This window comes from Bombina bombina, chromosome 3 (genome assembly GCF_027579735.1).
Source record: "Bombina bombina isolate aBomBom1 chromosome 3, aBomBom1.pri, whole genome shotgun sequence".
In the NCBI taxonomy this organism is placed as follows: Eukaryota; Metazoa; Chordata; class Amphibia; order Anura; family Bombinatoridae; genus Bombina; species Bombina bombina.
Window position 1 is genome coordinate 371,500,570 of NC_069501.1, and position 12,864 is coordinate 371,513,433.

The window sequence follows — 12,864 nt, forward strand, 5'->3', positions numbered from 1 at the left end:
CTTAGGAGAAAAAAACAGACCCGCTCAGTAGAGCCAGGAGCGGCCTTCTGTTTTCGTAGTAAAATATCTCTCTAACAACAGGGGATTGCTAGTTCATGTGAGCCATATAGATAACATTGTGCTCATGCCCATGGGTTGTGCACAACACAGCACTAATTGGCTAAAATGCAAGTCAATAGATAATAAATCAAAAGTCATGTGATCAGGGGGCTGTCAGAAGATGCTTAGATACAAGGTAATCACAGAGATAGTAAAGTGTATTACTATAACCATGTTGGCTGTGCAAAACTGGGGAATAAAGGGATTATCTATCTTTTTAAAAAAATGAACAATTTTTGAGTTGACTGTCCCTTTAACCTTTGTTAAATAAATAATTAGGACAATAATAATAGTATAGTAGCCCTCTCTAACGCCAGTGCTATTTCACCTGAGCCTTTCAGTAACACTAGAAATATAAATAGAAAAGGTAGAAAAAAATATCGTGTAGCTCCGCGTCATATTTATATAATAAACAATTCATTCAATGAAAGATTTTTTTCATACAGAATCCCGCCCCTCACACCATTACACTCAGTGCTATTGCGTAGTGTTCGTATCACTCCTCCCCTATACTGTGTAACCGCCAGGGTTTATAATGACCTTGTGCCGCTGACTGTCGCATGCTGGAGCAACTTAAACCAGCCTCACGGTTCCTCATGGCAGCGCTATAGCAATCTACCTATTTCTGACTGGACCTGACAATTGTTTTTAACCCTTTCCCCTTATGGATCTGCAGGGGGCTGTTGCCCGCAGGAGGAGGATGCTGCTGCTGTCTGGGACAGGCTCGATATTTCCCACATGTCTGTTGTGTGCATACGGTTTCTTTGCCAGTCTAAGGCCGTCCGAGCCCTTTGTCACCCCGTACCTACTGGGACCAGATAAGAATCTCACCGAGAGGCAGGTGGGTACCAGGATGTTGGGGCCCAATTCAGTGTTTATACTGCATGCGTGTGCATGTGATATCTTTATAAGTGTAGCGTTTGTATCATTGATGCTGGCAACCCGTGCCCGCTCCACCACCTGCTGAGAGTTACACATTGTTTAGTCAGCCGGCAAACTGGTATGTACTAGCCTGGCACTGGCTGTGCAGACTAATATGCCCGAGGGTGCCAATCCTGTAAATTATGAGTAGGATGAGGCATTCGGTCGGTGTGAAAAATGTGATCATGCTTCTGACCGTCATTTTATGCATGTTGTGTACACTGCATAGAAATATGTTCTGCAGTGAGAGAACAGAGACTCCCAAGTATTTAGTGTGTGGTGTAACATGTTTATAGATACAGGTCTGTTGAGTTTCAGGATTGTACAGTATGTGCATAGAGAATGAACAGGTTGTTGTCCTGCAGTAAGTTTAGAGAGAGTGCAAGTTTGTTACTTAATAGTGCCTGACTTTCTATTGCTCTCTGCTCTTGTGAGATTATCTAAGAAGACTCCTCATCAGTACTGTGAGGTCCCTCAAATAATTTTAGAAAAGCAAATTTTAGCTTGAGATCAGTTTCTTGCTGTGCAGTGTTCTGGATGGGAATGAGATACATTATCCAGTGTTCTCCCCAGGGCATATTTAGTGGGTGCACCCCCTACTGGTTTTACTGACACCTGGCTACAATTGATAGGTGTCTAATCGGTCCGTAGTCCGTTTTATTTGCCCACCTCCATTCAATTTCCAAATTGTTCCATCGCACGCCGCTGACTTGCAGGGGGGGAGTTGTGCTTATGGGGTTTACAGGGGGTGTTGATGGGGCTTACGTAAGTTACACAAGGGGTGCTTATGGTGGTTACAGGGGGTGCTAATGGGGCTTGTGTAGGTTACCCTCTCTGTAACCTACATAAGCCCCATCAGCACCCCCTGTAAACCCCATAAGCACAACCCCCCCGGCACGGCAAGTCGGCGGCGAGCGATGGAACAATTTGGAAATGAAATGGAGGTGGGCAAATCAAACGGACCAATCAGATAATGCAGTAACGCTTTTTTTTACTATGTATTATCTGATTCGTCTGTGAAGTCAGTGGCTGTACAACCAGTGTGTCGCTAGTGCCTTGTCTGATGAGTGAAGAGTAGGGCTGTGTGTACATGCACGGCCCATAGAATTCCTAGACCCGTTGTTCTCAAATAAGTAGCGTTAAAGTGAATGTAAATTTTGATGCTGAAGTGCCCGGTTTTTAAAACTTCGATTAAAAACAGGGGCACTTTAATTCATAAAAATTTTCATTTCACTCCTGTTGTGAAAAAAACTTACCTTTTAATCTTCACAGCAGCTCCAGCTTCCTCCACCTGTTTCAAAGCCTCTTCCTGGGTCTAAAATGAGGCATCAGCTTCCTCCAATCACAGCAGTGAATCAGACACTGGAGAATGACCTATCAATCATTTCTGACATCAGAAATGGCTTGTGAGACCGGAGAAAGCTGGAGCTGCTGTGAAGTTTAAAAGGAAAGTTTTTTTTTTTTTTTTTTTTTTTTTTTTTTGTCACAACAGGAGTGAAATGTAAATTTTTATGAATTAAAGTGCCCCTGTTTTTAATCAAAGTTTTAAAAACCGGGCACTTTAGCATCAAAATTTACATTCACTTTAAACAGCTGTTTGGAGGAGGTTGGGCCTCATGCACATTGAGCGGCACACACCTCCAGCAGCTGATACACATCACCGGAAGTGACGTAGGTCGCGCATTCCTATGCGTCATACAACTTCTTTTAGAACACCGTCTCCTATGCTTACATTCTTGCTTTATCAAATAAAGATAAGATGACGAAGAAAAATTGATAATAGGAGTACTTTAAAAAGTTGCTTAAAATTGCTCTATCTGAATCATGAACGTTTAATTTTGACTAGACAATTCCTTTAAGCCAATATTAAGATTCATGTTAAATTATTAAATTAATTTGTACTTTGGAAATAACAGACAAAGTTGTAATATTGCAAAGTATTACACTGCCCCTACCCGTCTACTTAATGCCACCTAGCTGGCAAACTTTTTTTGTGGAGAACACAGATAACAATATAATTAACTCTCTCTCCCCCCCCCCCCCCCAAAAAAAAAAAAAAAAAAACTTGCCTCAGTGAACTCCTCCTTAGCAGCAAATGCCAGCCAGTATGAAAAAGCAGTAGTGACGTTCTGTCAGATTAGCAAACTTGTCAGATCAGCTAATGGAAGGGATGTTCTGTCAGATGTTTGACCGCAAATACTTACTGTGCATGCGCTCCAGCGCGTCATCGCATTCCAATCCCAGCACATCAAATATTACAATTTACCCATCAGATTGTTTGGACACTATTAAAGCGTACGCACGAGCACTAATAACATAACACAGTGTAGTTTGTATATGTAAGGCATGATGGGTAATGTAGTTTAATTTTAAAGAACTACGGTACGGAGACAAAAATACAAAACAGTATTTTGAAATATATAATGGAGTCTTTATACAAATCAGTTGGCAGTTTCATAAAAAAAAAATGCATTTTTTTTTGCCCTCAGTTAAACAAACATCAAAAAGGGGTGTAACACAGATTGTACTGTTTTGTATTTTTAATTCCCAATAAAGCTGGTTTAAAAATATCAGCATCTTTTTTTGACACCCTAATGCATTACATTTTTTATTTTGTTTTTAAAATCCAGGCACCTGCATAATTTCTTTAAGGGATATAAAACCCAAATGTTTTCTTTTGATTCAGATAGAGCATGCAACTTTCTAATTTACACCTAATTATCAATTTTTCTTCATTCTCTTGGTATCTTTATTTGAAAAAGCAGATATATAAGCTTAGGAGCTGGCCCTTTTTTTTTTTTTTTTTTGGTTCAGCACCCTGGGTAGCGATTGGTTTCTAAATTAAGCCACCAATCAGTAAGCGCTATGCATTACTTTGGCCTACATTTAAATAATTAATGCAAGTTTATAAATGCAAGGTACATATGTTTACAGCATTACAGTGCAATCTGTGTCTCAGTGCTATAGTCTGGCAAATTTTACTACAGTAATTGTCACTATTTTACAGGTACAGTATTTATTGAATCCTAATTGAATACTGTGCTAGTGTTAAACTAAACGTAGCACTATTGCAACCATAATCTATGTTGGTTCAAACATTTTTTAAAGTCTTTAAACACACTGGCAAGTGAATTAAAAGCTAAAACTGCCTTGTTTCACTTTAAGGCGGTTTTCACTTTACAGCGGGGCTCCGGTGTGTATATATATATATATATATACATACATACATACATACATACATACATACATACATACATACATACATACATACATACATAGTAGAAATGGCTGCGGCACACCAAATGGAGTTTAAAACATTTTTATTACAAGCAGTGAAGAACAGGCGACGTTTCGGGCTTCTCTCCTTTCTCAAGCCAAGTGATTAGCACATAACTCAACTCCACCTTTTATAGGCAGTGCATGTGACAAACAACAGGTGTGAATAATTAAAATTATGCAGATGTGCCTTTTTGTTCAGATTATATAGCATTTTTTTTTACTATGCAATGATAATTACCTGCAAGTGCACACTAGAACAGTGATTTTCAACATTTTTTTTGCGTGGCACACTTTTTTACATAAAAAAAATCCTGCGGCACACCACCATCCCAAACTTTTACAAAATCACACATTGTAGCCTAATACAGCATATATTAAACATCATAATGATTGTCTGTGAATGAATGTCAATATGTCATGGTTGTAAATGATGCCTGCCTGTCTGATGAGCCTGTCACATCAAAACAAGCAAAATTGAAAAAATATGTCACACTGTTGTCAGTCTGTCGCGGCACACCTGAGGATCTCTCACGGCACACTAGTGTGCCACGGCACACTGGTTGAAAAACACTGCACTAGAACACCCTGAATAACTTCAAATTGGTACAATAGACACGCTTACAGAACAGAAATGTTTGCACATTTATCCCATTTCTCCACTTCTGAATTCTCCAACTTCTGTCAAAAAGGCAGCTGAAAATCACCACCTTGTAAAAATTTGGGTGATGGTGCAGGTGCTCATGGTGACACCCTGTAACTACAGTTACCCCAAGGCAGAACATGCAGTGATCTGAGATGTCATCACAGAAAATGCAGCATGTCTGCAGAAAGAATGTGACGCATTAGGGAACAATTAGCACTTTCGCTTTGTAGCGCTGCTGCACAACAGGCTGTTCTCTTTAAACAGCGCTTTGGTCTGGTTGCATTGTGTACATTTTCCTTAACACAGTGCAGCCACAGCAAATGATAACTGCCTCTTTTTACCTGCTGCAATATAATATATAAAACTTTAAAAATTGCTTTATTCTCCAGATAATCAAAATATTGCAATTGAGCTGGTGCTTTAGTATAACTGCCTAAAAATGTACTTAATTTAAAAATGACCTGTAGAAATTTTTTGACTAAAACTGTCATTACAGAAAGTGAAAAAAAGTTCTGCGTCTGGGACTGCAGAATACAAATATGGGTGTTTTTATTGCAGTAAGACCTATCATGATCATGGTATTCACAATAAAAAAAAAAGTGTGTTTGAGGGTTAAAAATAAAATATTTCTTAAAGTGTAGGCGTATGTAAAGGGACACTAAACCCAAATTGTTTTCTTTCATGATTCAGATGGAGCATGCAATTTTAAGCAACTTTCTAATTTACTCCTATTATCAATTTTGTCTTCATTCTCTTGCTATGTTTATTTAAAAAAGCAGTAATCTAAGCTTAGGAGCCTGTCAATTTTTGGTTCAGCACCCTGGTTAGTGCTTGCTTATTTGGTGGATAAATTTACCCAGTTTCTGAACCAAAAATGGTCCGGCTTCTAAACTTAAAGTGAAAGTAAATCCTAGCGTTTTATAAAGGGAACTTTCATTCATGAAGTATTAGATACTCAATGTAGAGAGCTCCTTTATTTGTTTCAATCGATCGCCGTTCTTAGCTGATACAGCAGCCCACGGCTAAAAAATTTTTTTTGTTTAGAGGTGACGTTTTCACCTATTTGCCAATAGCTGTACAATAAATCCGGCTCCCATGGGCGCCAAGCCGGATTTACCGTTTTTTACTATTGGCTAAGAGGTGAAAACGTCACCTCTTAGCAAAAAAAATTTTTAGCCGTGGGCTGCTGTAGCAGCTAAAAATGGCGACCGATTGAAACAAATAAAGGAGCTCTCTACATTGAGTATCTTATACTAAATGAATGAAAGTCCACTTTATTCGTTTCAATAGTTAATCCTAGCGTTTGTAAAACCCTAGGATTTACTTTCACTTTAACATTTCTGCTTTTCAAATTAAGATACCAAGAGAACAAAGAAAAAATGATCATATAGGTAAATTAGAAATTTGATAAAATTGCATGCTCTATCTGAATCATGAAAGGGGAAAAAAATTGGGTGTAGTATCCCTTTAATGTGAAAGAAGTAAATTCTGGTGGAAAAAAAAAAACAGTTCAAATTCTAGGTTTGTTTACGTTCAGAACTTGGACAATTGCATCCATACTTAGGTTTAAATTAATGTTGTTTGCCAGAAATTCTCTGTATGTAAGCTAGTATTTGTATATAATAGTATTTTTAATACTTTTAACCTGAAAACCTTTTTTCTTTCTTTTTAGCTTTTCAATGAAATCTACCCAGTTTGGACATATTCATATTTGGCATTGCTATTTCCTGTATTCATTGCAACAGATTACCTTCGATATAAGCCAGTCATTATTTTGCAAGGCTTGAGCCTTATAATTACATGGTTTATGTTATTGTATGTACAAGGAGTTCTGGCAATTCAGTTCCTTGAGTTTTTCTATGGCATGTCAACTGCAACAGAAGTCGCCTATTATGCTTACATCTACAGTGTGGTAGATACTAAAATGTATCAAAAAGTTACCAGCTATTGCCGCTCTGCAACATTAACTGGTTACACGGTTGGTTCTGTAACTGCCCAGATTCTGGTTTCATTAGCCAACTGGTCTCTGTTCAGTCTGAACGTTATTTCTTTAACTTGTGTCTCTATTGCTTTTGCAATTTCGTGGTTTTTACCAATGCCTGTAAATAGTCTTTTCTTTCACCAAACTTTAAACGACCATTCAAATAAAAACACAAATAATTTGGATGCTTCAAAAAGAGACTATGCTAAGAACAGCAATTTGACAGCTGTTCAGGAGTCAGAAGAAATTGAATCACAAATACCATTGAATAGTGAAAAACACACAGGTGGAAATCAGGTAAGCAGATTCGTTATTTTATTTTTCCATAAAACAGAAAAACTTAATGATTGTCTTGTGCGCTGATGATTTTTAAGTCACAAATGATTAATCCTTGAAAAAGTAAAGTGTATCCATTCAAAGTAATACTGTATATACAAACACTGTGGGGGAAAATATCACTGTAAGTGATAGGAAAGTCAAAATCAAACTTTCACGAGTTAGAGCACGTCATTTTTCTATTTTTAAATGTACTTTTGTTGTTTGTATCCCTTGTTGAGAGAATACGCGCATATCCTACACTAGTGGGGGCAAGCTGCTGATTGGTGCCTGCACATATTTGTTTCTTGTGATTGGCTAACTAGATATGTTCAGCTAGCTGCCTGTAGTGCATTGCTGTTCCTTCAGCAAAGGATAACAAGAGAATGAAACAAATTTGATAATGGAAGTAAATTGAAAAGTTGTTTAAAATTGTTTGTTCTGTCCAGATCATGAAAAAGTTACTAGTCCGCTCAGCGTTAAAGATGGGGGGCAACTCCCCCCCCCCCCCTATAATATCCAGTCCTGTGTGTGCATTTTTTTTTCATGAATAAAGGTTAGTTTCAATTTAACAGCTTTCAATTAACAGAAGTGTGTGACTTAAAGGGACAGTCTAGGCCAAAATAAACTTTCAGGATTCAGGTAGAGCATGTCATTTTAAACAATTTTGCAATTTACTTTTATCACCAATTTTGCTTTGTTCTCTTGGTATTCTTAGTTGAAAGCTTAACCTAGGAGGTTCATATGCTAATTTCTTAGACCTTGAAGCCCACCTCTTTCAGATTGCATTTTAACAGTTTTTCACCACTAGAGGGTGTTAGTTCACGTATTTCATATAGATAACACTGTGCTCGTGCACGTGAAGTAATCTGGGAGCAGGCACTGATTGGCTAGACTGCAAGTCTGTCAAAAGAACTGAAAAAAGGGGCAGTTTGCAGAGGCTTAGATACAAGATAATCACAGAGGTTAAAAGTATATTATTATAAATGTGTTAGTTATGCAAAACTGGGAACTGGGTAATAAAGGGATTATCTATCTTTTAAAACAATAAAAATTCTGGTGTAGACTGTCCCTTTAAAGCCACTGGCTTTGCACATATCTTTTGTGTGTTGCACTATTAGACAAATAAATCTTGCTCTGACCACTGCTTCCCACAGCCATGTTAGGCATTTGTTTATACAAACCAATGCCGAATCTCTGAAAGGGCACGTCTAAAAAATTTTATGTTTCATAAGCATGTATTTTCCAATTATGTGTAAGAATTCAATTGAAACTCTTAAACGCTCCCTCTCGAAGTAAGCTTTTTGCACTTATTGGGTTGTGCTCATATTATAAGTTGAAAGTAAACTGTTTTCGCTTGCACGCTAACCTGACTGGCGCAAAAAGCCAAACTTAAGAATATCACATGCACTTTCACATATGCCCCCATAGATTTCAATGGAGAAAAAACAAGCACCCCAATCTCGCGCAAACCTGAACGCATGTGTGCTAGCCCCACGTGAAAACATACAAGAATGTTATATTTCTTAAATAATATAAATATATATATATATATATATATTATATTTAGAACATATTCTGCTATGTGCAGATCATTAGAATGTCAAATTTACAGTAAATACATAGTTTTTACATTTTATTAAAAATGTATGTTTTAATTTTTTTGCATAATGTTTATTAGAGTAACTATACTTAGTAATTTTGATGTGGTTTTTGTGAAATTTTTGTTTTGTTTTGCAAAACATTTAACCAGAGCTCTGAAGTCGCTGTAATCATTCTAGCGTAAAAGACAATCACATTTACTTTAAACTCATAATATGAGCGGTAAGCCTGACGAGTGCAAACCCTTGTCATAAACACCTTATCGCTCGTGTGCAGACGTTTGTGCTCCACTTATAATCTGGACTAACTTCCATCTGTTAGGGCCCAATGATCAAAAGTTTGCAAGCAAAAATGTGAAGAACCACGTTTATCATCGCAGGGTAGTCTTGGTGCAATTATCGAAGAAAATAAGCGTTTCCCTATTGTGAGCTGTCTGCCATATAAATGAGAGCTCTCTGCTATGTAAAATTTGCAATGGAGATAGAAGTACACCGGAAGAACCCGGCATATTAACTTTAATATTACTCCAAATTCAAATCAAAATACGTTTCCAGTGCACTGTCATTTTTTAAAGGGACACTGAACCCAAAATGTTTCTTTCGTGATTCAGATAGAGCATGCAACTTTTTAACTTAATCCTATTATCAATTTTTCTTCTCTTGTTATCTTTTTATTTGAAAAAGAAGGCATCTAAGTTTTTGTTCAGAACTCTTGATAGTACTTTTTTATTGGTGGATGAATTTATTCACCAATTGGCAAGGACAACCCAGGTTGTTCACCTAAAATGGGCCGGCAGCTAAACTTATATTCCTGCGTTTCAAATAAAGATACCAAGAGAATGAAGACAATTTGATAATAGAGTAAATTAGAAAGTTGCTTAAAATGTCATGCTCTATCTGAATCACAAAAGAAAAAAAATTGGTTCAGTGTCCCTTTAAACAGTGCTTAACCAGCTTATGTTACTATAGAAATGTTATGATGATATGCTAGATGAGCTTCCTGTAGAGCGTCTAGCCTCCTTGTGGGGCTGTGACAGGAAGTCATAGACACTGGACAAATTAAAGGGAAATGAAACCCACATTTTTTCTTTCATGATTTAGAAAGAGAATGCAATTTTTAAACATCTTTCTAATTTACTTCTATTATCTAATTTGTTTTATTCTCTTGATATTCGTTGCTGAAAAGCATATCTAGATATGCTCAGTAGCTGCTGATTGGTTGCTGCACATAGAAGCCTCATGTGATTGGCTCACCCATGTGCATTGCGTTTTCTTCAAATAAGGATATCTAAAAAATGAAGCAAAATAAATAATAGAAGTAAATTTTAATGTTTAAATTTGTATGTTCTATCTTAATCCTGAAAGAAAGATTTTGGGTTTAGTGGCCCTTTAAGTTTAAAAAAAGGTAAAATCCATTATTTCTCTGAAGTATAAGCCCCAAGGCAGAACATGCTGCAATCTGCACGGTCATCGTGGAATATGCAGCAAGAACAGGAGCAGTGTCAGATAAAATCACGTGTGCCTGCATTTTTCATTTCTATTTGTAGGTGTCATTGTTTCATATAGCTCAATGTGAATAGTTATTGTGTTTCTCTCTCTTGACTTTTCTCCCCTTACTGAACTCTAGTGCAGGGTTAGAGCACAAAGGGGAAGCGGAAAAGTGAAGCCAGGACTCAATTTTTCTAAATCTAGGAGTCAACTAAAATTTTTTTTTTTTTTTTGCTTTAAAGAATGTGTTTGTGTAGACATTGCGTAAACTTTCCCAAATAAGTTAAAGGGACAGTCTAGTCAAAATTAAACTTTCAGATAGGAGATGAAATTTTTAACCAACTTTCCAATTTACTTTTATTATCAAATTTGCTTTGTTTTCTTCTTAGTTGAACCTAAACCTAGGTAGGCTCATATGCTAATTTCTAAACCCTTATTGGCTGCCTCTTATCACATGTTTTTTAAATTGCTTTTAACAACAAGAGACTGTGGGCCATATAGATAACACTGTGTTCAGGCACAGGGAGTTATTTACGAGTTTGCACAACACGATGCTAAATGCAAGTCAATAGATTTTTATATAGTCAGTCATGTGATCAGGGCTATGTCTCTAAGAGCACACAGTAAAATGACATTTTACATATATTTAGTAGACCATTATTAGTTAGACTCAAAACACATTCTGTCTACACAGAACACTATAAATTAAGACTGTGGGGCCGATTTACTATGCCCCGAATATGGCCAACTTGCCCTGGTTCCGCGTGAGCCTTCAGGCTCGCCGGAAACAGGAGTTAAGAAGCAGCGGTCTTAAGACCACTGGTCCGCCTGATCTGAGTGGCGGAAAGTCATCAACCTGATCGAATACGATCGGGTTGATTGACACCCCCTGCTAGCGGCTGATTGGCTGCAAATCTGTAGGGGGTGGCATTGCATAAGCAGTTTACAAGAACTTCTTGTGCAATGATAACACTGTCGGCATTAATCAATGTCTGTCGGACAGACCGCTGATAAATCGGCCCTGTAAATTCAGTAAAAGATTAAATAATATTTATATGAATAGCACGCTATTTAAAAAAAAAAAAAAGTTACTCTTGGACCATCTAGGCTGAAGTTATGAAATATAGGGGCCATTAGGGATTATAACAGAAGGGACCACTGTTGGACCCATTTCATCTTAGATATGGAAATATCAGGAGCTAGTCAAGATGACCTCTTAGATCCTTAACGACCAGCGCCGTACCCTGTATGACTCTGCTGTACTGGGCTTCTCTGCCGCCATTTCTCTAACCGTAGTGAGATCGCATTATTTCTGCATACCGCACGAGTGGGGCAGTGCAGAAATAGACTTGCAGAGAGAGACATGCCTAGTTTTTATACAACTCTGAGTTATCTTTTATATTATAAATAGCGTGTGAATGAAATTTTATGTAAGTTATTGTCTTTATCTGCTGTATCAGTTACTATAGTTGCTGTAATCTCCTCTTTGTTTAGATTTATAGTTGTTTGTTGCTGTACAACACTGATTTATACTGCACTTTTTTATTTTGGCAATAGTACTGTTAACAAAATGTAATAAAAAATCAATTTGATATGTATAATACAGTAGTTGTTCAATAGTGCAAAGGTTGTATTCTAAGTAATATTGTTAGTTATTTGTATTGCCTACAAGAGAGATAGATATAGATATATGGATATGGGCTGGGTGGTAAGGGGGAAAAACCGTGATTGCGATTTAATCACGATTTTATAAAAAATTACTATAACACCTTAATTTTTCAATAAAACGTTTATTTAACACTACAGAATCTTACTGTACATGTTTCTCAATGTCCAATACTCTCTTGGAGCATACAAATTAACACTTATAATTAGAGGAAAAATCTAAAAATAAAAAAAACGTGTTGTGCACTTCACCACTGTGTACTACTATTGATGATTTATCTTCTGGGAATCTACACTTGACTCAAATTATATATTAAATAAATATAATATTACATTTATTATCTATCTAGTAAGTAACTGTATCATTATCCTCTAATCTATCTACTAGATAGATGAGAGCACTACGTAGTAGATATTATTTATATATATTTTGGTAACTATGTTGAATAGATTATATTTTACAATTCACCTCACAATACATCCTACAAGCAACCCTTAAAGGGACATAATACTCATATGCTAAATCACTTGAAACTGATGCAGTATAACTGTAAAAAGCTGACAGGAAAATATCACCTGAGCATCTCTATGTAAAAAAGGAAGATATTTGACCTCACAATCTCCTCAGCTCAGCAGAGTAAGTTCTGTGTAAAAAGTTATACTCGGCTGCTTCCAGCTGCTGGTAAAAAAAAAAATGAAGAAATGAACAGCAGCCAATCGGCATCAGCAGTGCTGAGGTCATGAACTCTTTTACTGTGATCTCATGAGATTTGACTTAACTCTCATGAGATTTCATAGAAAGCTTCCCTTAACCCGCATAGGGAAATAATGAGTGCAAGAGGCTCATCCCCTTAGCTGTCCCAGGATAGACA

The 12,864-nt window shown here is 36.9% G+C and overlaps 1 protein-coding gene across 1 annotated transcript in view; it reads left to right on the forward strand.

Annotated features, from left to right (window-relative positions):
- The first annotated feature begins 640 nt into the window (after positions 1–640).
- Positions 641–12,864, forward strand: part of SLC19A2 (solute carrier family 19 member 2) — a 118,724-nt gene continuing 106,500 nt past the window's right edge. Inside the window, exons 1-2 of the mRNA XM_053706506.1 lie at positions 641–940; positions 6,615–7,220. Of these exons, the coding sequence (XP_053562481.1) occupies positions 764–940; positions 6,615–7,220 (783 nt within the window). The 5' untranslated portion in view covers positions 641–763. The remainder of the gene's footprint in view (positions 941–6,614; positions 7,221–12,864) is intronic.